The following is a 27723-nucleotide window of genomic DNA, read 5'->3' as shown; positions in this document are numbered from 1 at the left end:
TCGAGGGGGGTCCAGCCTCGCCGGAGCCCCTTTCAGGCAGCGGCGGGACGGGGAGTGGTGGGCTCTGCCAAACCCCTCCTGGAAGCCGGGGAGCGCCGGGGGCGGCCGCTGCGGGGCGGGGGCGGCCGGGCCGGGCCGGGGCGGGGGCGGCCGGGCCGGGCCGGGGCGGGGGCGGCCGCTGCGGGGCGGGGGCGGCCGGGCCGGGCCGCTGCGGGGCGGGGGCGGGCAGGAGGCGGTGCAGCCCCGCCCTCCTCCCGCCGCGGCCCGGCCCGGTGGCGGCGCAGAGGCTGCGGGCGGCGGCAGGGGAAGAGCAGGCGGAGCGCGGCGGGCGCCGTGCCGGGGACGCGATGCACTCGCTCTTTAGGAAACGCAACAAAGGAAAATACAGCCCCTCAGTGCAGAAGAAGAGGTGAGTGTCCCGGCCGCGGGGAGCCCCGGTCCCCCTCGGGCCAAGCAATGCCGCGTTGCTCCCATCCCGCAGCATCCCCTCCCGGCGCCGGGGCTCGGCGGAGCCTGGGCACCTCCCGGGGTGGGGGAACCCCCGAGGTGTCAGCTCCTCTCTGACCTGGGTCCGCGTCTCTGGTGCCCGGTGAAGGCACCGAGATGGTTCTTCCCCGGTGCCCCTCACATCGCAGTAGCGGCGGCTCCAGGAGCAGGTTCCTTCGCTTCCCAGTCGTGTGCTCTTAGCTTTTCTTAGGGAAGAAAAGTCTTGTTCTCAGCCTTCATCCACTTGTTCCGTCAGGACCAAGTATTGAGTCAATCATCTTTTCGTCAGCTCTTTCTGGGAGGGTGGGGAGACGTTTCAGTCATGCTGGTCATAAAAAAATGTTGAATGCATGCCGTGAAGAGTCACTGTTAAAAGGGAAAAGATGTAAAAATCCACCCCCTCATCCCCGAGAAGGCTTGGCCCCTCTCTAGGCTGCATGATGCATTGCTGCAAGAGAGGGGCTGGAGAGTGGGCAGCCCCCAGCACCTGCCTGAACGGGGCAGGTGGCACAGAGGCCATTTTTCCAAAGAGGTGGATGTTTGGATTGTTTCAGAAGTGTCCTGTGTTTCCCAGAGGAGCTGGAGGGGCTCTGGAGCACACGGAGTGGGATGGCTGGTGCAGATTCGAGCCCAGGGCTTGTTCGTCTCCCTCCATCCCTCCCCAGAGGCACCTGCCCTGGCCAATGGGCTCAGAGTAGCCACCCTGCTTCCAAAAAATCCTGGTTTGGGCAGGAAACCGGGGAGCTGGTACAGGGGCTGACGTGCCTTCAGGGACCCGGAAAGGGACTGGGCAGCCCAGAAGGCGCCAACATCTTCCAGGCTGGGGGAGCCCCTTGCTGCTCCCTGCCCATAGGTGCTGTGCTGTGGTGTGTAGGAGGGGCACTCCCCAAGAGGGGAGCATGCTGCCCTGGCACAGTGGGTGCTCAGGCTTTAGTATTTGCTGAGCTCCCTCCATTCAGGCTGAGGTTCCAGCTTCAGCCCTGGGGACAGGCTCTCCCGGCAGCCCGGCTGGCTCACCAGGGCCACCCAGGCTACTGCTTCCAAAGCCCAGGGCATGCTCTGCAGCCAGCTCCTGCCCTGGGGAGGGCTGGCTGGAGATGGTGGTGCGGAGCCTTCTGAGGGTCAGCATGTGCCTCCCTGATAGCCCCAGCACCAGCATTCCCATGGTTGAAGGATGATGTAAATACCCAGTTGCATTTCTAGTCTTCAGGGGTGTTAGTGGAAGGCTTGAAAATGAGAAACACCACACCTGGGTTGACATCTTGGGACTCTGAGCAGCATCAGGTGTTGAAAGGCAGAAGACAGACCTCCTCTGCACTGGGTACCCACCCTGTGATCCCCACCCTGGGGCTGGGGCTGCATCTGCGCTCCAAGCCCTGCCAGCACCGGGTACCCCATGCTCACATCATCCCACAGCAGATGGGGCTCAGGAAGATGGTCTTCCCTTTGCCACCCTGCCGCAAGCCCAGCTGGCTCTGGGCAGGTGCCAAAGCACCTCCAACGGCTGCAGGCCAGGCTGAAATCTTTATTTTTCTGGCTGGCTGGTGGCAGCTGAGGAAGCAGCACAGGGCTGTGGCCTCAGGTCACCCTCCCTCCCTGTGCCCCAGCTGTCCTGTCCACGTACACCTTGGGAGGGCTGTGCTCGTTAGCCCCGATTTGTTAATTCCTGTGTTGGAGTTTACAAACCTCTGTGAATCCAGGGAATACTCCCACCGTGTGGAAACAGCCCCACCATCGAGATGGGGAAGCCAGTGCTGGACCGGTTAAACAACTTGCTGGAGAATGGTTGTGAAGAAGTGAGGAACTCCTGCCGCCCCGTCCCCTGCTCCAGGCACTGCCAGGCTCCCAGCCGGTTCCCGCCCAGTTTTGCTGCTAGAAAAACAGAGCAACACTGCTAACATCAACCAACCGCCCCCGCCGTAAACAGGGACAGAGATTTCAACACTCTGTACAGCCCAGCCTCGTCCTGCACTTCAGTGAGTCTCTGCAGCCAGGGCGCAGGGGCTGCACCTTAGATAAGGGCTTAGTGCCAAGGTGCCACTGGTGACCAAGCCTTCAAAGCATGGTGGTAACAGGGCAATAACTGAGTACCAGTTTGGCAAGTGTGCAAGTGTGCTGGAAAGTTTCCTGCAAGCAAGGAGGAGCCGGGGTTACGAGCTCAGCTGATTTAGGTAGGGGTTGCCTAGGAAACACCATCCTACAGCAGGTTGTAGCCTGACAAGAAGCCTCTGTGAGACTTGGTGACTCCTTCAGCCTTGGGACAAGTCCTTCCTGTGACAGGGGCATTTGGATGAGCAGCACTAGAGAGTCAAGATCTCCTTGAGCCTGTGCAGCTCAAGCTAGGTGCTGTAATCTGCCCATGAACGACACTTTGTCTCCCTGGATACAGACAGCCACCTTCCCCAACCCCAAATTGGCCCTTCAGCCTCCCATCCAAGGCACCTTGAAAGCAGCTTCAAGCTTCAAGCAGCACCCCTGCCTATTGCCGAGCTGCCCACAGTCTGCCTGGAATCTGGGGGTGAGAGGTTGGGATGGGCAGGGACAGGTTTCCCTGCTCCATCCCTGCTGCCATGCCAGGGATGCAGCTCCCCATGGGAGCCGAACCCCTCTCTGAACAAGGAAGGAGCCATTTGTGGCAACCATCTCCATGTCTGGAGGCCAATTGGTCCCATGCTAACATTAGGAAGGAGGAAAGCCAGCCTGCTTTGGAGCTCTAATAGGGCAACAGCGAAGAAAAAACAGGAGAGGCATTAAATTCACGATGGTTTGAAGACGACTTGGTGCTGGTCCTTTGCCCTGCTGCAGCCCATCCATCCTCGGCAACTCCTGTTGAGTCTTGGAGCACATCGGTCATGCACTGTACCATAGCTTGGCTGGAAGAAAACCACATGTGCCGAGCACTCTGGACCACACGCCCATCCATCCACCTCCTAACGCCACTCACAGCACCAGCAGTTACTTTAACCCCAGTGTGCAGGTGATGCTCCTCAACAGGCATTCCCCCTGGTTTTGTTTTTCGGATGCACAAGTTAGCAGGACGAGGGTCCAGGTCTCTTCTTAAGAATATCTGCTGCAGTTCTGACCTGGCCCTGTGGTCTCCCGGCTCAGCAGCCAACCAACCCTGGGCACATCAGTAGGTGTGTGGGCATCTTCCTACCTTGCCCGAGGAATGTGAATGATATGATGATGGCACTTCTTTTGTTTCATGGACATTGCTGCTTCTTCTTGCACACCCCATCCCAGTAGCAAAAGGCTCTGGGATTCAGGTGAGACTGGCCATGACTTCTGTGTTAGCGAGTATTATATACATATATATATGTTCCCAAAAGGGAAGGCAGAAGCCTTGACTAGGGACACAGTATGGGGGAAAGCCATCACCCTCCTTCCCTGTTATCTTCTCCAAATACTTGCCACGCTTAGAAAACAGGAGGTTGGTTTCTGTCTTAGAAAGTCCAGGCTTGAGAGGTAGGAAACACAGCTCAGCCTTAAGAAGTTGCTTCTGAAACTCACCATCCTGCCAGCAGGAAAGATGATCATCCTCAGGGTCCCCTGGTGAGAGCATCCATTCAGGAGGGATCCCAGCCCTGGAGACCCTCAGTGGTGTCAGGAGACTGAGTCCCCATCTAAGAGGGGGTGCAGGCATTTGGGACAGAAGCAGGGAGCGCTCTGCCTGCAGGGCAGGCACCCATTTCTAAAGGCTGTTTGGTAGGGCTGGAGTCAGCATGAAGGACCAGACAGCAGGTGAGTCAGGGGAGCTGCTCTGTATTTATGGTGGAGCAAGCCTCGCCATCACCTGGCCTATTTCTGCTTTAATTTCCATGCACATTACAATAATATATCACCATTACTAAGAGGGAAGATAAATATAATTGAAATGAGCTGGACTAAGCACAGCAACGCTGCTGTCCAGCTACACCCTAACATAGGTAGCTTGACAGCACACTGTGCCAGAACTTTGAGCCAGATCTTAGTCTCTCCCAAACCTGAATTCCACTACCATAGCCGAGCCCTTTTGTCCTCTACTCTGTCAGTTTCACTCCAGTGTCATTATAAGAGGCACAAGGGAATATTATGCAGTGGTAGCTGCAGCTCAGGAAGCTTTAAGGGCATTTATAGTTCTGTCCTGTGCCTTCTGGAGGGTTTAAACCCTTTAAGTCCCTCCTAAAGTCTGGTCTCCAGCAGCGGTGCTCACATGGGTATGGTTTTGGTTTTTTTTAATGAGATCTATAAAAATGGAAATTAAATGGAGATGGAATTGAGAGCAGCAGTAGGTGGTCACTGCCGGATGCACCGTCCATGCATCCCAGTAGTGGGATGCGATAAGCAGGACCAGGATCCATGCTCACACACAGTCCTCAACTGATTCCCTTGTCCCTGGCTGAGCAGTCCTACCTGTGGAGAAGCTCCTGGCATGGGGGGACGGAGCAGGACAGAGCCCTTCCCATTAACCCTCCCAGCAAGTATCTGATTCACAGGACAAGCTCCCAGCAGGAGCTTTCCCAGAGATCGTGTTCAGCTGGAGCAGTCAAAACTCCAGGAGTATCTATTTGAACATCCTCGCTTGTGGGGATTAGTGAAGTAGCCTCCTTGTTTGGGAAAAAAGGAGACTGAGAAATCAAAGGGATTTCCTACCACCTGCCAGCAAGTGCAAATAATAATCTTGGGTCCTTCGCACCAGCCAGGCAATGCTAACAGCTGCTCAAGGCAGCACTGAAAACAAATAACGCTTCTGCCGAGCACAGCTTTTCACAAGCGATATTATTTTTTTCTTTCCTGACCAGAAAATGTTAAAGTTCTCCAGAAATGGCAATGCCAGTTTTTCCAAGGTTTTTTTTTTTCCCTCTTCATTTTTCAGACAAAGCCTTATCTATTTTAGCAGAAAAGCTCTGCATTTCCCTTCCCTCTGCCAGAGCCTCGCAAGGGCCGTGCCCTGGGCACCTTTGCTCCTGCCTCCGCCCAGTCACACATGTGCTGCCTGTCCCAGCTGGGCTATGGCCAAATCTTGCCTTTCTCCCTCCCCAGCACTGCTCTATGCTCCGGCCATCCCCTTCTGCCTGATTTTTGGCCCCAGCAGCCCTTTGCCTTACCCTGCCAGCTGCTATCCTCCCAAGCCTGGATGTACACGCGGCTTTTCCTGGCAGCTTCCCAAAAAAGCCATCTCTTGCAAATCCCATCCACACAACTTTCCTGGGCCGGCCTAGGATTCCTTCGCCTGTCACCTTGTATTTCTCCTGCATCTTCTGCCTCTCAGCAGATGAAGGGCATAGGGAAGTGAACTGCCTCCATCCCCTGGCACAGAGATTTCAGCCAGGCTTCAGCTTTCCCAGCCAATCCCTCCAGTACCCTGCTTGACATCCAGATGGATGCAGGAATCAGTCTTGTCCTCATGTTTTATTAACACAGACCCAGCTATGGCAGGGAGGCAGGCAAGTTATTAACAGGGTTGATGATCTCGTATCATTAACATCCCAGTTAGTTGATTCGTGGCACAGAAGTGGTAAGTATGCAGAAATAAATACAGAAATGAGAGATCTTGTAAGAGAGAATAAGATCTCTTTTATTTCTCTATTTATTTCTGTATACTTATTAATTCTATATTTCCAGCAGCAGCAGGGGTGAGCTGGAACACACACCAACCTCCCCATTCGTGGCCCTACACCATGTTCAGCACAGCATGGGGTGCGGGGGGGCAGTGCCCCCAACACTGCGGCGGCTGTTTTGAGATCCATCTCCCATGGGAGGTTATTAGATTTCCCTGCACCAAAACCTGAGCTGGTGACAGTCACCTGCTCCGCCAGTGACGCTTGCATAAACCGCAGAGGCAGAGAGTGCAAATAGCTCTTTTTGCGTGCATCAGGAAGGCCAAGGCTGAGCAGCAGAGCCATGCCCACATTATAACTGAGCATGTCCTTGCTTGCTCTGAGTGAGCTCTGCATTTTCTTTTCCCTTGTCACCCAGATACTGCACATCAAAGCAGTAGTTTCTGGATTACTGGGCAAACCATCCTCTCCAACACAGGGAAACGCCTCCTCTGCTTTCCCTATTCCCCAGCCCCGACACCCGCTTCTGCTCCCTGCAGTGATGAAAAAGGGGCCATCGCCCCCACAGGTACCACCAGGGGTGGAGGGGGGCTTTGCCCCAGCCCTGGGTTCCCTGAGTCACAGGGAAGGTGATGGGTGTGTGGGGAGGGATAGCTGAGGGGCAGTGCTGCTACCTCAGAACTGGCTGGCAGGATGCAGGCAGCCCTGGCTTGGTGGTGGGGTGATTAGAGATGATGGGTCAGACCCAAGGAAAGAGTGGGGAGAAGGGGACAAGAGGCGCATCCTAGCCTGGACACGTCATCCTCATCCCAAACCAGCCTGGCTGTTTCAGCAGCAGCGCTGTGGCCACGGAGCATGGCTCCTGGCAAAGCCAGTGCCTGAGTAAGAGGGTCAGGGCCTGGGTGTTGCACTCTCCAGTTCCTGGCACCCAAGATCAGTTTTCCTGATGCAAAGCGAGCACAAAAGCTGGGCAGAGGCTCCAGGCTCAGCTCTGCTAGACCAGATCAGCAGCAACAGGTCAGGAAGCCATGGCTGAAATGCAGCATTGCCACAGATCCCAAGCAATACCTGGCTTAATTTTATTACCCCTGTAAAATTTAGAAGCTTCAGTCAAAACCAGAACTAGAAAAGCCCCAAACTTCTGCTTTTTGGGATGGTTTTTCCATCCATACTAGAGATCCACTGAAACCCTGAGGATTCATCCCTGGGCTTGCTAGAAAACAGTGAGACCAAGGTGGAGAACACTGAGACAAAGCCAGCAAGCCCTGCCAGCTCTTCCCAAGCCCTGCTCAGTGCCAGTCCACCTCCTGGCTATCGCAGCAAAGCATCCCAAGCTCCCACCTGGATAATCAGCCTCTCCTGCCCTCAAAGCTCAGGTGACCTCCAGTTGATCAGTGAGAGATGAGGAAAGCTCCTTGGTGGTTACAGGTTTTCTGAAGATGCAGGAGATGCCAGCTCTGGGTAACCATCATCTGAAGACACACAAACACATGCAATATGTTTTAGTTGCCCAGCTTCAAACCACCTTCTCTCCACTGATTTCATCTGGTGTTTTCCATGGTTTTCCTGGATGTGGATTAGAAGAAATCCCCAAGTGGATTTTGAAGAGCTGCTTCTACCATTGCAGCAGGATCTAGCCACCCACATTCATCTCCCAGTGCACCCCTGCACCCTCCAGCTGTGATTATTGAACAGAAAATGGGACTCATCCTTGCAATTATTGCAACCAGCTGCATGACTTGCAACAACCCTTTGTTTGCTCCTCTGCTTGAAAATGCCTGCTCAGTTCATTTCTGCCAATGCAGGAGGGCCCATAATTACAGCAATCCCTCTGCTCATCAGGAGGTGCCAGGCAGGCCGCAGCAGCAGTGCCAGACACAAACCACCAGCCATGCCGAGTACCATCCTGATGATGCAGCTTCTATAATAAGAAAAAAATCAGTGTAAATCCTGCCCACGCCAGAACTTCCCAGGGAAGAATGAACTTCTGTAAAGCTGTCAGATGCTATAAGGCTCCTGCAGCCCAGGCAGGGTTCAACGTAAGGAGGAACAAGCCCAGAGCTGGGTTTTGTTTTGTTCTGCTGGATTGAAAGTGATAGCACATGTGGCAGGCAGGAACACATCCTGAAGCTCAGCACCAGTGCCAGGAAGGAGGGTGGCCAGACCCAGGCTTGCCAAGCTTTTTCCCCCAGTGCCTACACTGGAGAAGCAGCAAGCTGAGACATCCCTGCTGGGGGTGGTGTGTGGTCCCCTGAGGTGCACAGGACTGATGAGGCCACATACTGCTCTTACCTGCAGGTAGTTGAGCACTAGCACATGTACAGGGAAGCTACTGTAAAGCCCTGGAAAAGGACTGCCTTCGTCGACAGGCCATTTCCACTCTCAGCTCTGGCCCACCTCACTGTGGAAGTCAGGAGGACTCGTGCTGTCCAGGAGAAGCTCATGTGGTCAAATCCTGCCCTGTGATGGATGTAGGTGCTGCAGGACCCCTCAGAGCTGAGTGACAAAGCTGCTGGATGAGGCTGCCCACCTGGGGATGAGGAGCTGCCCAGGAGCCCTAAGCCCTCCACACCACGAGCAAGCATGGCTGGGCTGCTGGTGCTCCACCAGACAACTCTGCTCTCCCCCAGCCTGCCCACTGCCCTTCAGCCTTTGCAGGAGACACACAACTCATCTACCAGCAGCTATAATGGCAATTAACACTTCCAAGCACCATGTAAAGATTAATTCTACCACCACATAATGAGGTTATTAAGGCTCATTATCCCTGCTCTATAGGTGGTTGGGATTGAAGTGAGCCAACCCTTGGCTTAAGCCCACATGGTAAAGCAGCACAGCTGGGTCATAAGCCCCAGCCTTGCCACCAGCCTTGGCTCTAGGAGCCCTCCAGCCACAGGGACCATTGGGGAGCACGCCCTGCTTTCTGCCTCTGGTCTGCAGAGCCACAGCAGGAGGCTGCGGGCATTGTCTGGCATGCAGCCTGGCACACGGTCATCTGGAGCCCGCCCTGGCACACTGCAACCTCTCCTTGCAGCCAAAGTGATAGCAAGAAGACAAAATGTTTAAAATAACCCCAGCAATGCAAAAGCTGTGTCATAGATTGTTCTGACTCTGCTCTAGCTCAGGTGTCCCTGCAGTGGGGCTGTGAATATTTGGGCTGGCCCTGCACCCTGCCAGCCCAGCTGCAAACGGAGAGCCTTGGACCAGCGTCACCCTGGGAGCAAAAAACAGTGTCCTAGCAAGAGACAAAGCACTGAAAGATAGATGCAATGTGCCGTCCCATCCCTTTATTTGGTTTAAATTGTGAGTAACTTCTTGCAGAGCAAGGAAGCCCTGACAATAGCATGGAGGGGCACAGCTGGGTTTCCAAGGCAGGGCTGCACCCCAACTTGGGGTGCACACAGGGCAGCAGGCAGGGGCTGCCCAGGGCGTGGGCAACAGCCTGCAGGCAACAGCCTCAAACGGGCCATCTCACCTGCATGCATGGGGTCCAGGTCCTCTCTGCTGCTCAGGCTCCTCCATCCCCATGCAGGACACCACCCCCATCCCTTGCAAACAACTCTTTTCTTTCTTGTTCCAAAGCCAAGGGAAGCTCAGCTCGCCTACAGCAATGCTCGCATTTCCATGGTGCGGGAGACACTACGTTCCCATCCGCCACCCCCCTCCTGGCAGAGCAGCCGAGTATTTTGGAAAGTGTTAGAAAGGCAGCAGTGAGTCACACACAGCTGCAGTGCCTGGCAGGCTTGGCTGGCCCCCGGCCACCCTCTGGGGTCACGGCACCCCAAGGGCAGCCCCTGGCAGCAGCTTAGGGCTGTGGCTGTGTTTGTGGGGTGACGAGTCCCCTTCTTTCTCTTCCTCTCTCTCCCCAGCATTTCCAGCAAAGAGCTGACTGAGCTTATAGAGCGCCTGCAGAAAAATGCCGACCAGGTGGAGAAAAATATTGTGGAGACCGACTCCCGAATGCAAAATGTAAGCAAGCCACAGCTCCACGCACATGGGCTCCTCTGAGCAGCCCTGTCCCCCCTGCTCCCTCCTGCCGCAGCCCTTCCCACTTTGCTGCCGTCTCCTCTCCTCTCCTATGGCACATGTATGCAGCTGCCCTACCCCGCAGCTGGTACCCGGGCTGTGATGATTCATAACAGAGGGATGCACAGGTTCCCCCGGCTCATGGGAAGAAGGTGGGAAGGTGTAATGGGTGATGGGGCCCTAAAATTCTTCCCTGCCCAGGGTTGGGCAGCACTGTACAGAGTGGGGATGTGCATCCCTGAACATGCACCCAGCAAACAGCTAGGATAGAGGAGAAGGGGCCTGAACAATCCTCCCCTTCCAAAAGGGTATGATGCATCCCGAGGCAATGCAGCCCCCAGCCATAGCCATTCCTCAGGGATAACACAGGCAAGGGGAAAGCAAAATACATCCTTGGAAGGACAGGAGACGGCAGAGCTCCTGCCTGTCTCTGGTGCCCAGGGACAGAGTGGCAGGACCATCTCTTGGATACCATTTGTTTTCCCCTCATGACCCTTCCTCCCTGCTCTCTGTCTGCCCAGGACTTGCACAAGATCAAGGCATGCCAGCTAGCGCAGTACAAGGACCTGACATCTCAGAGACTCACTGAGTCCGACAAGCTGCTCTACGTGCTGGATGGAGATGCAGCGATTGCCCGGCACATGAAGCACCCCCAGGGTGACATGATCACAGAAGAGTGAGTACTAGGGGGAGAAACCTGTCCCCACAGCCTTGCGGGAGGGGAAGATGCTTCTCCAGTGACTCTGCTCATCTCCTGCCTGCAGATGGGGGAGACACCACAGGCTCCTCTGCAGCCCAGCTTGCATTAAGGTGCATAACCTGCAGCCATTCATGGGCAGGTGTAGAGTGAGACAGGCTGCATGCCTGCTGGTGGCCATGTAAAAAGCTCTGTATGAAGCACAGTGGCGTCGTATCTGCCCAGCATATGGGCAGCCAGTGATCTCCCCCAGTATCAGCCTGCCCTGAGCTAGCAGATGAGCTGAGCAGCCCTTGGCAGGAGACAAGTGCACAGGAACCTTTGTCCTCTCCCTCCCCAAGCTGATTGCACAATGTGGCTGTTACCAGCCCATCTGGTAGTGTTGGGCTGTCCAAGGTCCCCTAAGGATAGGCACCCCCCTCAATGGTGGGGCTGGGAGAGAATCACCTACAGCTACCAATGCTAATGCTGGCCCACATCCTGCACCCACCCTCATCTTTCCCTTCCCACAGCATCCGGCAGCTGAAGGAACGAGTGGCAAACTTGCGTGTGAAACATGAACAGATCTACAACTTCCCCCTGCAGCATATTGAGCCCCAGGTCAACTGGTCAACAGTAATTGAGGAGAAACAGGTACCAGGGGGACCATCAGTGCAACTGCCTGGCCAGCACCACCAGCTGGGGACAGGCAGGACCTCATGCATCTCCTCATGGGGAAACAGGCTGCTGGAAGCCTTCTTGGCTGCTTGATACTGGGAGCAGCAAACAGCATGGGAAGAAGGTGGGGTGCTGGGTATCCAGGGAGGATGCAGAGGTGATGGGACAAGGCGAGCTGCTGTGGCCCCAGGAATTAGTGCTTGAAGCAGCACCGCTGGCAGCAGCTGGGCTACGTGAAGAAAAGCTCTGGAGGACTGGGGGGCCACAGGGGAGCACACCAGCCTGGCCATCAGGAGATGGGCTCCTAAGGCTCAGCCTGGTTGTTGACCTCTTGGGTGAGCTTGGGCAAACCTCTGCCCTTCTCCATCTGAGGACAGAGACCACAATCCCTCTCCAGGCAACATGCTCCAACACTCCACTGTCCTAAGAGTGGAAAAGCTTCTCCTTATACCCAGTCTGCACTTCCCCTGTTTCAGTTTATGCCTATCATCTCTCCTCTTCCTGCCACACATCACCCTGCAGAGCCTGGCTCCATTTATTCAACAACTTCCCTGTAGTTATGGGAAGCATGCTGTTAGGTATCCCCCCAAAGCCTTCTCCTGCCAAGGCTGAACCAGCCTCAGCCTCTCCTCTTGGGTCCTAGGCTTGGCATCCCCAGTCACCACCTGCTTTGGGCTCTACTCTGTAACCCTTCCTCTTAATTTTATCCCAACACTACACTCCTCCAGCCAGGAAAGGGTTAAAACCCCCAAACTGGCCTTCCCATCGCCACGCTGCTGACACTGGAGCCCATCCAAGCCTAGATCCATGGCCACCTCCAAGAGGAGTTTCCCAGGTCTTAGCCACCGCATCTGTTCCCCCATCACTAATCTCAACTCCTCTATGCTGCAGGATGCATTAAGCTGCAAGGGCTTCGGGACTGACCTGCCACTGGTCAACAGCCAAGTAGAAGAGCACAACATCTTCCACAATGAGGTCATGGCCATTGGCCCACACATCACCAAAGGCGGCAACAAGGTCAGTTCTCCTGCCCCTCTCCTCTCTGCTCTGCAGGGTCAGCCCCATCCTGAGCCACTGATGAAGGTGAGGGCATCCCACCATCCAAGCTCCTACAGCCTGGACCAGACTGGATGGTTGCCCAGATCCATACCGAACCTCAGAGCTGAGCATCGTACACTGGCTCTAGCTTTACAATGAGGCCAATCCCATAAACCCCACATCCCCCTCCATCATCAAGCCCCCACCAGACCACTGCTCTCCAGAGACATGCTCCTAACTCCTGCCTTGCTTCTCCTCTGTTACCAGGAATACACAAGTGACTTCCAAGCCAAATACCAGAAGCTGCTGGTAAGAAACCTCCAAGATCTTGGGGGCAGAGCCTTCTTGCAGGGGTCCCTTGCCAGGGGAGCCAGGCACCCCCAGCAGACCTATGAAGAGCAGCTTTGGGCTGAGCCCTCCCTCTGACCTTTCCTAGGCCAGCTCCCAGCAGCGGCAGCAGGATCTGCATTCCCTGCAGGACTACATGCAGCGCTGCACCAACAAGCTCTACTGGCTAGATCAGCAGGCAAAGGACAGGACCCATTACGACTGGAGCGACCACAACCTGGACTACCCTAGCAGACGCCGCCAGTATGAGGTCTGTGCATGCTCTTGTGCTGCCTGGTCCCACGCTGGCTGTGTGCTTTGCAGCAAGGCAGGTGGGCATGGAGCCAGCGGAGTAGGCTGTGGGTTGGATGGGGGCAGGAAGTGTCCCTTCCCCATGCCTCAGTTTCCCCCACTCCAGCATGAAGCACTTTGAGATGTACAGGTGATAGCATATGGATAGTAAGGTTAAGCCTTACCTCCTGCCAGAAATGAAGCAATGAGGAAACTCAAGAGCTTCTTTGTTCTCCTCTCCCTTATCTCAGCATTCACTTGGCAAGAGTCACATCTTTAGCAACATCTGCAAGGGAAGGAAAAGCAAGAGCTGCAGGAGGGGAACATGACACTTTCTGTTTTGTGGAGCTGTTCAGGGCTTTTCAGAGTAGCTCAGTCACAAGACACAGCCAGGGTCCCCTCTCTTTACATGGGGATCAGTATCTTGCCTGTCTTCTTGCCTCCATCTAGAACTTCATTCATCGGAAGCTGGAGGAGAAGGAGGAGGCCATCAACAAGCTGCATGTGGATGGAGATCAGCTTCTTGCCCAGAATCACCCTGGGAAGAATGCCATTGAGGTGAGGATCAGGGACGGGCTCCAGCTTCCCTGCTTGCCACAGAGCTTGGTGGACTTGCCCAGCCCTTCTCTAATGGTCCCAACAAGACTCTTGATTTTACTTCCTGGGATGCCAAGTAAGAAAAAGCCTCCTTCACCTGCAAGTGTGTAAACACCATTAGAGGAGCCGAGATAAACCTAAGTAGCTCTTCACATCTTCCTCATTCCTGTGGCAATTATCCTGTGCCTGCCTGCAAAGAATAAATTATGATGGCAAGTTCCACCTCTGATGGGAAGATGGACATAAGGCCACAGGATTTGCTACCTCCTGCACCCATCCCCATGCTCCCATCGGAGCTTCCCAGCCTTGGACTAGCTCTCTGGTAATCCCATCCTAGCTTTGACCTGAGAGCATCTGGGTGGCTTCACAGGCAGCCAAGGAGTCGCTTGCTCAAGAGGGAAATGGGTACTTCCTGGTGGGTAGCCCAGGCTCACCCCAGCACAGGGTGTCCTGCTAACATCCACCTCCTGCCCCTGTGTTGCAGGCTCACATCGAGGCAGTGCATGCTGACTGGAAGGAGTACCTCAACCTGCTGATCTGCGAGGAGAGCCACCTGAAGTTCATGGAGGACTTCCACAAGGTACCAGATACCCAGGGCAGCAAGGCACTGTTTGCTCTGCACAGCCCAGAGAGTAGGTGCTGGGTTGCAGGAGACCCCGGAAAACATACAGGCTCGTGCTGTGCTGGAAACAGGGTAGAAGAGATTTAGTTCTCTAGTCTATGGGGCTTTTTAGGCTAGGGGGACCACTGTGAGCTGATAACACAAGTCATAATTGCTCAAGCACTGAATGCAGTAATTGCTTGGCCAAAGCATAACTTGCAGAAAGCATCTGCTCCAATGCCAAGGTTCAAGAGCCACGGTCCAAAGTTGGCATCCTTGTCTGCAGGACAACACAGATATCTCACAGAGGCACCTCACCCCCAAAACAAGGCATGGGGAGACCTTGCATGCTCCTCTCAGCAGCAGAACAGGTCAGAGTGGGGAAATTACACCTGCAGAAAGCAGAGTTGGCCCCCCAGGGAGCCCCTGCGCAAGGGCTCAGGGCTCCAGCTGAGCTTGGCAGACAGATGTCTGCTGGATAAATTGCATTTGACAGCCAGGGAGGCTCTGCAGGGGAGCAGGTCAGGCTGGATTCTTTTCCCACAGCATGGGCGTGTTGACAATGTGATGAGTCTGTTGCCAAAGCTGAACCCTGGTGCCCAGCCTAGGCAATGCCTTTTGTGGGTATCTGCCAAAATAACTACCCCGGGGGGTAGTCTGTGTGTGGAAGGGCTTGGCTCTACCTTCTCCTTGGCACTGGCAATGGAGACACCATGCACTATCGTGACACTGTCCAAGTGAAACAAAACTGAGGGCAGGGAAAGGTGGGATTTAACAACTCTGCAGGAGAAGACCATGGAATAAGCTGCCCCTGGTTGTCTTCCCCCTAGCTTTGCTGTCCCAAGCATGGGAGACAGCAATTCTTTACCTTTCTCCATGCACTTCTGAGTGCTCAGATGCCCATCATAGCCTCTGGTGGCTGCTGCCCCTGCTCCAGGCAGTGCAAAGACCAAGGTGCAAGGGTGGGTCTGCTTCATGTTTCAGCAGAACCCTCTCTCACAAGAGACTTGCCTTTCTGCAGTTTCAGAAAGATGCTAAGGATGCCCAGGAACTCTTGAAGAAGGTGAATGCAGACTTGGACCAAAAATTCAGCCCAGAGTTCAAAGACAGATACCAGCTTGAGTCTCTCCTCCGGGAGCTGGATGTGAGTATCAGTGCAGGCAGGACCAAAGGGGAGGCCACAGCAGGAGCCAGTGTCCCTGCAACACCAACAAAGAGACATCGCTGCTGGAGCAGGCATCTAGCCCAGCTTCCAGCAGGACCATGCTGCTGCCTCCCTTTGCCCAGCCTTCATCCGGCTCTTCCTTCCCCTCTAGCTAGAGATTGCCTCTCCCATAGCAACGTAATTGCTCACTGGGTTGGTTTTTATTTGTTCTCTCATTGAGTTAGTGCTCCTTAAGGGCGGGAGCATAATTAGACCTGCTGCCAGAGGAGGTTGTGGAACTTGCTGTGCTGCTGAGAGCTGGGATGAGAGATCGCCCATTGGGAAGGGCTGTGCTGAGCCAAGCCACTAGCCCAGCCCAAGCCCAAGCATGCTGCAGCAGGCCCAGATGATGCACAGGTCCTGGGACAGCTGATAGCTCCTCCTGCGAGCTGTCCCTCTCCTCCTGCGTGCTCCACCCCACTCAATATTGTGGGATATGCACCTGCACAACTAGAAATAGAGCAACCACTGGAGAGTCTTTTCACAGGGCTCTAATTATAGCTGGGAATGGGGCTACCCATCATCATGCAGCTAGGCAAGTGTGGATCATACACCAGAGAATGCCCATTACTGGCTGGTGGCTAGTGCCAAACCTTGGCAATTCACAGGCACAGTCCTAGCCCTCAGCCTGGCTGCAAAAGGTGGCAGGAGAGTAAAGGAGCACAACAGCTGTAGAGCAGGACCCAGGAGCTGTTTTCACTAGCATAAAGCAAAAGAGAAGCCTCAGCCTGTGTCCCAGCAGCATTGGTACCAGCCCTTCCCCAGCTGGCAGAGTCCAGACGCTTATCCTTCCTATACTTCCCTACTGATTTTTGTTGTTACCCTGTGCTAGGACCAGGAGAAGGCCTTGGACAAGTACGAGGTGGTGGTGAAGTCCCTTCAGGAGCGCAGCCAGCACATCCTGCCCCTGCGGTACCGCCGCGAGGTGCCACCCCAGCCCACCCCCGTGGAGGCCCTCTGCGAGTACGAAGGCGAACAGGTAACATCTCCTTCATCCCATGTGCAATGCAGAGGTGCCACTGGGGACCATCTCCTCAGGGGGCACTGGGGATGGGAGAGACACCTGGGGAAGGAGCAGTTTTTGGCAGTACCCCAGGCAGTGATGTTTCCTGCAGCAGAGAGAAGGCAGAGATCGTGCTCTACCCAGTGGGAAAGCAGGTTTTGCAACTCAGGAGGAGCAGTGCAGGAGGGGTCTGGGGGAAACACAGCCTCCATCCACCCTGCGGACAGCGTGCCTATCACACGCCCTTTGGGAGGTTACAACAGCCCAGCTCTGTCAGATTCCCACGCTCCCTGCGCTGGGGCAGTGATGACGTTTGGGATTGTTTCTGATCAAAGAAACTCACCCCAACATCACCAGCACAGTCCCGGCAGGCACATCTGCATCCCCCCATCCCCATCATCACAGCATCAGTCTTTGCAGGACTGGTCAGCTACTCAAAGGGATGGGACAGCAAAGCTGGCAGACACCAGGTAGGGCCCGGGAGAGGAGCAAGCAGCTCAGGCTGACTCAGCTGCCTGCCTCTCCAAAAATGAAAGCCACAGCACAGCCTTGGAAACACCTTCTCATCTCTGCCCTAGTGGGAATTTGCTTGCTGTAGCTGTTGCAAGAGGAGGCATGGCTTCATACCTGGAGGCTCAGGGGAGGGTGGAGTATGCACAGGAAATTTCTGCAAGCAGCAGATACTTGGATAAGCAAGAGGGTGCAAAGAGAAGGACTTGGGGTTTATGCCAGTCCTGCTGCCCTGCAAGTGTGGCTCCCCAGGGCTGCCAGCTTAGAGCAGGGCAGGTGGTGTTTCCTGACCTGCTCCTGTGACCTGTTCCTATCCCCCAGGGCCAGATAAGCCGAGGAGCTCACTATACCCTGCAGAAGAACAGTGGAGACATTTGGGAAGTGGCAGACAGCTCAGGAGACAAGATCAGCGCTCCAGGGATCTGCTTCATGATCCCCCCACCTGATGCAGAAGCAATAGCGCTGGCAGACCAGTATGTGCCCCCCAGCCTGCTGTGCTGGACAATCCTGCTGCCCCGGCACTTTGCCCTTGCCTTCACCAGCCCCAGGCCATGCCACCAGCACTGCACCCCCTCATCTGGCAGCACTGACGAGGGGCTCGTGTCCCAATTCCCACAGCAAAGCCATGTCTGCTCGAAGCCTCAGGCTTCTTCCAGGAGGGATTCCTGCACCCTCCTGCTTGCACAAGAGATCCCACCTGGCAAAGTGGGGCCAGCTCAGAGCCATCCATATCCCCCTCTCCTCAGAGAGAGGTGCCCACCCCTCCCTCAGCAGGCAGGTACCTGCCTTTGCTGCTTCTCCGCAGCTCTTACCCCTCCAGTGAAGACATTGCTCTACCCCTTTGCCAACACAGGGTGACAGTGCCTGTCCCCAACTCACTTCATGGCTGCCTTGAGAGCCCAGGTCCCACAGACCCCTCCAGAGCTGCACCTCCCTCCTGGAGCAGCCTGACTCTGACCTCGTGCCCGCACTGCCCTGTTTTGCAGAATTACTGATCACTATGTGACTGTGAAGGAGAAGACGGCCAACTGCAAGAACATCCTCCAGCAGCGCTACGAGGGGCTGAAGGCAGACAGCATTGGAGGTGCAGCACTAGAAGGGCAGCTTGGGGCTCGCCCCTTCCCAGACACAAACAGGCTGCTCTTTGAACTTAGGTGGTGGTCCATCTTAGTGGGATGTCACCAAGAGCTTCCCACCTCCTACAGGTTCTGGGGACAACAGTGTTGGGGTGCATGCTGTGGTTGTAGCAGGCAGGGCTCAGGGAGTGGAGGGGGATGCGGGTTTTACATTCACCAGTGGGACTGAGCCTAGACCCAGCCTCCAACCAGCTTTAACCTGGTTCTGCCTCATTATTCAGATGCTGCATCGGTTCAAGGGCGCCAGCTTCTAGCAGGGCTGGAGAAAGTGAACAGTGACCTGGACAAGCAGGAGAAAGCAATAACGGCAAACCTCCGTCCGCCGCTGGAGCAGAGCCGGGCTGTACAGGACAGCACTGAGCGCTCCAAGGACCTGAAGGTACAGGGCTGTGGAAGCAGACAGACAGTGCCATACAAGGACTGTGCTCCCAGGGGGTCTTCCAGGGTGGTCCTCAGTATGCTGGGTACCGGGAGCACTCCCTGAGCCCAGGAGCATGCAGGCATGGAGTGATGCTTACAGCTGGCTGCTTCTTCCCGTGGAGATGGGGAACAGCCCTTTGAGCAGCCTCAGAAGCCAAAAACCTTTGCCCTGCTCCTGGCTCAGCTCAGTTGCAGAAAGGTTGAATGGGAAAAAGGTGATGGCTGCAGAGTGGGGACTGTGAGGAAGAGAGGGGAGCCCTCAAGTTTTGTTCCTGCCCATATTCTAAGCACATCAGGGACATTAACTTTGCCACCACCATCACCAGCTCAGAAAGGAGCAGGAAAACACTTACGGTCCAGGGCACTTTCTCTCCTTGTGGACCTGCTCCACTAGGCTCTGATGCTGGTAGCATCCTGCTCCTTTCCTCTCCTTCAGAACCCTAATTAAACCAGGCTCCATGCCACAAACCTCCCTTGTGTCAAAAATTCAGGTGCCACCACAACTGAAAGCAAATTGCTCCAACTGCCTGCAGCACTTTGATGTCCAGGCAAGAATTTATCTGTCAGGCTGCAGAGCCCAGTGGTCCAGATAAGTCCAGCACATTTCTGACAGAGTTGGAGCTGGTGGGAACCACTCTCCAGCCAGACTTTCCTTGCTAAGGACTAGTTAGCCTGCCCCAGAAGAGATACAAGTCAACAGAAAATATCCTTTTATCCCCTACAGGGCTGAAAGGCACCTGCCATCAAACATAAGCCCTCAGCCCTGACCGCTCTTCTCACACTGGACAACCAAGGGACAAGCTTCTCTGTCGTGTAGCCACAAGGCATTAGTTCAGTTGCTCAAAGACTTTGTTCTTACTGCAGAACATCACCAATGAGGTCCGTCGCATTGAACCTGAGAAAACAAGGAAGATCCAGGAGTGCGAGGTCTTCATTGAGTCTGTACCAAACACTGGCAGCGCCACCTTGGTAAAGAACAAGGTGGAGAATACCAACAAGAAGTATGACCGTGTGGTCCAGCTGCTCAGCGCTGCCCAAGAAAAGTAAGTCACAGCTTAAGTCATGGCTTGAGCTTGGCATGACATAGGATCCTGCAGGAGTCAGGTGCGGGCATGCTTAAATACCGTTCCTCTTGTGCCCATACAGAGTTGAGGTAGCCACACACCTCGAGAGGAGCCTCCAACAAGGCCGAGACCTGCTGTCTACCTATGAGAACAAACTGGTCGTAGATGACACGGTACCAGAGGATTTGCGGGTGGTAGACCGTAAGAAAGAAGAGCTGCTGGTGAGTGTTGTCTCAAGCCAGTTTTCTACCCTATTGACATACTCCACATACAAAACCACTTTGCAAAAGCTGAGGTCATTGCTGCTCATCTCACACGCCCGAATCAGTTGGTAAAGGGATGGCTTCCTCCAGCTGGAGATGAGACATGAGACCCCACAGTAACAGCAGGGATCCCCACATACTTTAAATACAAACTGTTCCCATCCCCAAACTAGAAAGCAAATGCCAGTTGAATACTTGTGATTTGACAAAAGGATTAATGGGGAAGTGAAGGATAAAATGGTCTGGGAAAAGCAATGCAGAGGTCTGAAACATGAAAGAGACAGACTTAGCAAGGCTTTGAGAACAGTTATCACTAGGAAAAGCTACTGACCAAAACTGGCAATCCTGCTAGAAAGGCCAAGAATTGCCTAGGCCAGTCCTTCTTCAGCTTTTCCATTAAGTCCCCAAGCTCAGACTAGCATGCAAAAGCTTTCACAGCCCCTTCTGCAGCTGTTGCACCAGTAGGAGGAGGGTTTAAGGCTTGCATGAGGAGCACCAAATATTTTGCACATAATATGCTTGCTTTTAAAGATTAACAGACGGAGAAGGGAGCAAGAGCTAGCTTTTTTCTCCCCATCAGGTTTACCAGATAGCTTTGCTTACAACGCAAGCTTCTAACTTGCTTTTCTCCACAACCTGTATCACTGCTGCAGCTCAGCCATTCCTTAGCATTCTCTGCAGCTCCAGTGCAGTAGCTGCAGTTGATGGGGAACAGCAACAAAAGCCTGGCACATGTGCAAGCCCAGAGAATCCCTGTCCTGCTTTTTCCACAGGCCATGGGCACCGAGCTCCAATCCAAGAGGTTCCTGCTCAGTGAAGCAGAGCAGAACTTGCTAAGGACAAAGACATGCTCCAACACGCTGGCCAGCAAGTTCCAGGAGCACTGCCCTGACATTGAAAGGCAAGAAGCTGAGCTCTACAAACTCAACCAGCGCTTCAACAACCTCAGCAAGCAAATCGACCACAGGTAAGACAAAGAACAGTATCTAGCTAGGGCTGGACCTGCCTGGAGAACCAGGATATTTACAGTGGAGTTGGAACCACACTGAATCTGGAAGAGGCATAACACTATCATGGGAATGGGCAATTGCAGAAGAGCTTCCGGGGGGGCTGAGGAGGAAGAGAGAGAGGTTCCTGGCATGCACTGGCTGGGTAGATCTGGGCAGCCTTTAGGATTAAGTGTTCTTGCAACAGAGATGGGGACTTTGGCAAGAGAACAACTCTGGCTCAAATCTGTGTCTTTAGGGAGCAGGGGAAGCGTGGACAGGTTAAGAGGTGTTTGCAGAAGACACAAGAGATGTGATAGTACTCAAGCTCAGCTGATTTCCCCCACAGAACGCGGACCCTGCAGAAAGCGAAAAATGCCTATTCCAACTATCGCACCAACTATGACAAAGTCAATCAGTTCCTGTGCAACATACCTAACTATGAGCCGCAGGAGACCGACAACATCCAGCAAGTGGAAATGAAGCTGAAGAACCAAGCGGTAATTCTTTCTGAGAGTGCCCTGGGCTCTACAGGGAAAGGAAAAGGAACAACACTAAAAGATAAGGAATAGAACTTAGATAGCTCCTGAACATAAAATAGAAAAATATAAATACTTATTAGCTTTATTTTTATCCTATAAGGTCCCACCGTCCTATCTGTGCCTTCTTTACACAAAGCAGGACAATTTGAGAAGGTTGTAATTCTCGGTGCTATAATTTCAATGGCAACCCTCAAAAAGTCTGAAGAATGTATTTGGATTTTTGTGTTCCCTTTAACGTGTATCTCTGTGCATGCCAGGTGCTCCTCAGTGACATTGTAAGCAAGGAACAGGAGGTGCAGAAGGTCTCTGCCACAGCTCAGCAATACCAGCAGGCAGTGAAGGTAAGGGCTACAATTCTGCTGCTGGGAGAACTTTAACATAGAATCATCAAATGCTTTGCATTGGAAGGGACCTTTAAAGCTCATCTAGTCCACCCCCCCACCGCAATGAGCAGGGACACCTTCCATTAGACCTGGTTGCTCAGAGCCCCATCCAGCCTAACCCTGAACATTTCCAGGGATGGGACATCTACCACCTCTCTGGGCAACCTGGGCCAGTGTTTCACCACCCTCATTGTAAAAATTTCTTCCTTATATCTAGTCTGACTCTATGCTCTTTTAGTTTAAAACCATCAACCCTTGTCCTATCACTACAGGCCCTGCTAAAAAGTTTGTCCCCACCTTTCTTATAACCCCATTTTAATTACTGAAAGGCCTCAATAAGTTCTCCCTGTAGCCTTCTCTTCTCCAGGCTGAACAACCCCAACTCTCTCACCCTGCCCTCACAGCAGAGGTGTTCCACCCTCTGATCATTTTTGAGGCCTCCCCTGGACCTGCTCCAACAGGTCCATGTCTGTCCTGTGCTGAGGACCCCAGAGCTGGACACAGTGCTGCAGAGGGGGGTCTCACCAGAGCAGAGTAGAGGGGGCAGAATCACCTGCATCCTGCAGGGAGCCACCTAAGGAAAGCTTAGTGCCTTTGCTCAGTCAACTGATGAGCTACCTGCTCTGAGCTTGACATCATGCGGCCATTAGCATGGCAACCGGCTCAGATTTATTGTCTGTGAAAGGAAGGTTTCCACTCCGAGCCCAGCATTGGTAAGACAATTGGAAGGTCAGCACATGCCCGCAGCTGTGCTGTTATGTTCAGAGGGCAGTACCTGACTCAGAACCTGCTGGGATGTCCTGCCAACAGCACTCCACATCCCACTGTTCTGAGCAGGTCACCTAACACACAGGTCAAGGGAAGGATTCATTAAAGCCAGCGTTTAGGAGGGACCCCTGCATGAAGGGGACCCAATAACCTCACTTTCCTCCTGGGAACTTCTTCCCACAGGATTATGAGTTAGAAGCGGAGAAGCTACGGTCCATCCTTGACCTGGAGAGTGGCCGGAATGGGTACATGAGCAAGAAGCCCAGGCTGCAGTCTCCAGCTGCAAAAGTGAAAGAGGAGGTAAGCAAGGGGTGGCCTACAGAGAGCTAAAGCAGATGACAGCTTGTGGGACCAGTGTGATTTTGCAAACGGTTATATTTACTGTCAGCAACTGTGGTCCCAGAGGGGACTGCAGGGGAGGGCAGAGAATCAGGGGAAGAATGGATTTTTCATCATACTTAACTCATCCATTTTTTTGGACTAGGCTAGCCAGAATGAGAAAGGGAAAATACTGGATTTAGCATTTCCTTTCTGAAAGGGGAAAAGGAGGAGAACCATCCTGAAATTCTTCCTCTCCCGAGACTTTCAAAGTGAGATTTCACCACTGAAGACTATGTGCTAGATAGAAATACTTACATTTGAGAGCCGGCCACAAGCTACTTATTATACCGGATCTGTTTGCTTCCTGCCTCAAACTCATCCTGTCTATCAAAGCAGGCAGAAGTGTCCACCCGGTTCTTCCCCATCTGCAACTCTTTTTGCGTATCTTGAGTAGGAAACATACAGTATGACCATGACAGTGTCTGTGCATGACAGCACATGTGCATGAGAATCACTCTTCCTCCCCCAAAGCCTGGCAGATCACCACTATAGAAGGTTTTTAGATGAAGACACAGGGTTGCTTCTTTAGGGCCTGGCCATTGTTCCTCTTCAGCATGTCTTGACCAAGCAGCCCTGGTTCCACCACCTTTTCTCAATTTTTGTTCCGTAGGAAGCTGTTCTGGCAGCCAAGTTCACCGAAGTAAGTGCTGTGAATAAACAGAGGCTGCAGAACCTGGAGTTTGCTCAGAGTCTCCTGCGGCAGGTAAGCAATCACCAGGAGCAACATGCTACTGAAAGGACAGTCGTGTAAATAATATACATGTGTGCCTTTGCTATTACAAATTGAACTGGAAACAAATCTAGGTAGCATTTCATGCCTCCAAAATCATTAGCATACACTTAAATCAGATAGACGTCCCCTCTGTGTTTCCCAGCCCCATCTCCCACTCACCATAGGAAGCTCCACGTTATTTTTAACACTTTTTTTTTTCCAAACCCATGCCAGGATTAGTGTCCCTCATGGCTTTGTTTTGACAACAAACAGGATCACAGAAAGCATTTTCTCAGGCTGGGAATCCACAGAGCAGTTCAAGAGCAGCCTGCTTGCCAATAGCCCCTGTTCAGTGTTTGCAATAGGCAACTTCCATTAACCAAGCTCAACATCCTCCTGTCAGTTTGTCACAGGAGGCACTGAAAATAAGCACTAAGAGTATGATTATTTGGGGTTTTTTTTTGACTACACGTTCTTTTTTTCAACAACAGCAACCAGAATTTGAAGTGACACAAGACTTTGTCCAGACCAAAAAATCTATAAGGCCCATGGAAGAAGTCTGGAAGTTGAAGAAAGAGCTTGAAGACGAGACTCAGCGTCGGCAACAGCTAGAAGCGGAGATCAAAGCCATTCAGAACAACATTGTCCACCTGCAAAACAAGAAGCCCCAAGAAACTGTTGTTAAAAAAGAACTGCTGAAGAAAGTGCCTGACCCTCAGCTGGAAGGGAGCTTCCACAAACTGCAGCAAAACTTAGCAGAAGAGCAGCGCAAGAATCAGGTGCTGCAGGATGAGCTGGAGGCTCTTAAAGTCAGGCTGCGTGTTCTGGAGCAGGAGAAGAGGGAAGGAGGGCAGGAGTATATAGTGAAAGAGGTACTGCGTATTGAACAAGATAAGGCTCAAGCTGATGAAATCCTGAAGCTCAAAGAAGAATTGGAAGAGCTCAGGAGGCAGGAAGGAACCAGAGAGAATGAAGTCATCCTTTTACGCCAACAAATTGCTGTGCTGTCCAGTGAGAAGAACAAAGAGCAGGAGAAGGTAACAGAGAGGGAGGTGCTGAAGCTCCAGAATGATCCCCAGCTGGAGATGGAATTCCAGATGTTGCAAGAGAGCAAACAGAGGGAGACCGCCCTTCGGCAGAAGCACGAGGAAGAGCTCAGCTTCCTCCAGGACAAGCTCAAACGCCTTGAGAAGGAACGGGCCATCGCTGAGGGCAAAATTACCGTTAAGGAAGTGCTGAAGGTAGAGAAAGACTTAGCCATTGAGAGAGAGGTGAATGAGCTCCGGCGCCAGTATGAAGATGAGAAGTCCAAGGGTCGTTCCAACGAGCGGGAAAAGGCTGAGCTGCTCAGGAAGATCCAGCTGCTGGAAGAAGAGAACACCAAGGTGGTTGTCCAGGAGAAAGTGCGTGAGATTGTGCGCCCCGATCCCAAGGCTGAAAATGAAGTTGCCAACCTTCGTTTGGAGCTGGTAGAGCAGGAGAGGAAATACCGAGGTGGTGATGTACAGCTGAAGAGCTGCCAGAATGAGTTGGCTGCTCTGAGGAACAGAGGGCCACTGGTAGAAGTCAAAGAAGTCATTAAGGAGGTCATTAAGTACAAGAATGATCCAGAAACTGAAAAGGAGCTACAGCGACTCCGCGAGGAAATCATAGAGAGAACAGGAGCAATTGAAAGAGCTGACCTTGAGATCTACCAGCTGAAACAAGAGATACAAGCTTTGAAAGATACCAAACCTCAAGTGCATACGAAGGAAGTTGTTCAAGAAATTCTACAGTTTCGGGAAGACCCCAAGACTAGAGAGGAGGTAGAGTCTCTGAGAGTACAGCTAGCAGATGAACAGATGAAACACATTGACCTGGAGAGGGAGCGACTACTCCAAGAAGAGAAAGTAAGACAGAAGGAGGAAGAACTTTCCCAGGTGAAGGAAAAAGTGGTCCAACAGGAAGTAGTTAAGTATGAGCAAGATCCTGCCTTGAAAGCTGAAGTCAACTCCTTCTCTCAGAGCATTGAGAGCGAGCTGAAGCAAATTGATTGCCTTCGTGAAGAACTCCGCAAGCTGCAGAGGCGGCGGTCTGAGTTAGAGCGTCAGCTAGAAGAACTTGAGAAAGAGAGACAGGCCCGCAGAGAGGCTGAACTGGAGGTGCAGAGGCTGAAGATTAGGTTGAATGAGTTGGAAGAACAGGAGAGGGAGACAACAGAACGAGTGACTGTGAAACAGAAAGTGATCCTTCAGCAAGATCCCCAGCAAGAGAAGGAGCACTCCCTCCTCAAGTTGGAGCTAGAAGAAGAGAAGCACCGGAGGCAAGTCTTGCAAACTGAACTAGAAGCCCTAAGAAAGAAGCTCCTTTCTTTGGAGAAGATGGAGGTCAAAGAGAAAGTGGTCTTTTCAGAGAGTGTCCAAGTGGACAAAGGAGACACGGAGTATGAGATTCAAAAGCTGAAGAGCAATCTGGAGGAAGAAAGCAGACGTAAGAGGGAGCTAGATGCAGATATCAACCGCCTTGAAACCAAGCTGTCAGAGGTGGAATTCAACAACTCCAAGTCATCCAAGGAGCTAGACTTATTAAGGGAGGAAAACCACAAGCTGCACCTTGAGAAGCAGAACCTGCTGATGGAAACAAGAAGACTGCAGTCAGAGATTGAACTCACAGCAACAGAAGCTCGGGATTTGAGAAACATGACCCACATGGACAGTGGAATAAACCTGGACTCCAGATTTCAAGCTTTGGAAAGAGAGTTAGATGATCTGAAGCAGTTATCCAGAGAAAAAGATGCAGAGATCGAGCAATTGCAGAATCGCCTCAAGACAGTGGCTATCAAGAGGGAACAAAGAGAGAACCACCTGAGGCGCTCCATTGTGGTCATTGACCCCGATACAGGAAAAGAAATGTCTCCAGAGGAAGCTCATATATTTGGCCTCATTGAATGGAGCCTGTTTGTGAAACTGAAGAGTCAGGAATGTGACTGGGAGGAGATCTCTATAAAGGGTCCCAATGGGGAATCGTCTGTGATCCTTGACAGAAAGTCTGGTAGGGAGTTCTCAATTGAGGATGCCTTGAAGAGTGGAAGGCTAACCATGGCTCAGTACAACAGTTACCTCAACAAGGAGATGTCAATCCAGGAGTTGGCAGTTTTAGTGTCCGGAAGTAATTACACAGCGCTCCCTCCACTTTAGAAACTTTCCTAAGAGCAGCTAGTCAGAGCTGCACCACTTGTTCTACTACCAGATCACTGCAAATCCTTGCCCTCCTTTGCATCTTCCAAAATGCTAGAGCCTCTGCCCCAGCCATGCTGCAAAGCCACACTGCTTGCCGTCATACACTGCAGAAGAGCACCACCAGTAGTGGAAAACATATTTGTCAGGACTACAGCAAAGCCTTCTCCCCCTCTTCATCCCTACCTATTGACTCAACCTAACAAAAACCAAGATAAAAAGCCTTAGGACAGCAAATTACCTGAAGCCCCAAGACTCAGTAGAACCTGCAGTTTCCTCAACATATACTCACGTAGTCACATAAAAAGCTGTATACAACAGTCATTAGAGAGACTGAAGGTCAAGATGACTCCAAGGTGACCAGCAGGAGCTGGTTACATCAGCTGCATGTTGGTAAGCCAGACAGTTTCATCGTGGACAACTGACTAAATGATGGGATCATCCTCTGAGAATACCAGCTCTGTAAAAATAAAAGGTGTGCTACACACCTCAATTCAGTATCACCACATTAATACCTAAACACCATCATTTTGTTTACCTACGTGCCTGTGCTGCTGGGGAAAAGCGAAGCAGATGTAATTTGGTGGCATCAGCCATAGATCCAGGAGGAGCATTCATACACCACAGAGGTCACCAAGAAGTACGTGAAGAGACGGCAGTATTGCCAAAGACAAGAGGGGCGTGTAAAGCATGCAACTGTAAAACCGCAGAGTGCCTTCAAAACACAGTTAGCTTACCTCATGGTTAAAAGCCATTTGTGCTGATATTTTACTGAATGGAGTTACATGCAGCTACATGTTTCATTTACTTGTGTAAGGGAATGGGAAATAGAGGGGAATTCTATTTATAGTACAAAATAAAAATGCAGTGGTTCCA

General features: G+C 52.8%; 1 protein-coding gene across 1 annotated transcript; it reads left to right on the top strand.

Moving 5' to 3' along the window:
• Positions 1-268: 268 nt before the first annotated feature.
• Positions 269-27721, top strand: PPL (periplakin). Its single transcript, XM_064462179.1, has 22 exons — positions 269-409; positions 9896-9995; positions 10574-10728; positions 11262-11382; positions 12298-12423; positions 12712-12753; positions 12881-13042; positions 13513-13620; positions 14144-14239; positions 15282-15404; positions 16297-16443; positions 17299-17450; positions 17964-18061; positions 18335-18492; positions 19398-19576; positions 19680-19818; positions 20634-20827; positions 21196-21346; positions 21646-21729; positions 22723-22839; positions 23531-23623; positions 24124-27721. Exons 1-22 carry the CDS (start codon positions 348-350, stop codon positions 26806-26808), a joined length of 5292 nt encoding a protein of 1763 aa, XP_064318249.1. The 5' UTR covers positions 269-347; the 3' UTR covers positions 26809-27721.
• The last annotated feature ends 2 nt before the right edge of the window (positions 27722-27723 follow it).

The sequence above is a fragment of the Phalacrocorax carbo genome, chromosome 10 (genome assembly GCF_963921805.1).
Source record: "Phalacrocorax carbo chromosome 10, bPhaCar2.1, whole genome shotgun sequence".
NCBI classification, from domain to species: Eukaryota; Metazoa; Chordata; class Aves; order Suliformes; family Phalacrocoracidae; genus Phalacrocorax; species Phalacrocorax carbo.
The sequence above is the reverse complement of the archived record's forward strand: the minus strand, read 5'-3'. Positions and strand labels throughout refer to the sequence as shown.

Excerpts from the sequence above, each read along its gene's own strand:
- PPL (XM_064462179.1), top strand. The coding sequence starts at position 348 with ATGCACTCGCTCTTTAGGAAACGCAACAAAGGAAAATACAGCCCCTCA. Across the intron at positions 11,383-12,297 it reads CAGTAATTGAGGAGAAACAG|GATGCATTAAGCTGCAAGGG; the intron begins GTACCAGGGGGA and ends TCTATGCTGCAG. Across the intron at positions 18,493-19,397 it reads AGCGCTCCAAGGACCTGAAG|AACATCACCAATGAGGTCCG; the intron begins GTACAGGGCTGT and ends TTCTTACTGCAG.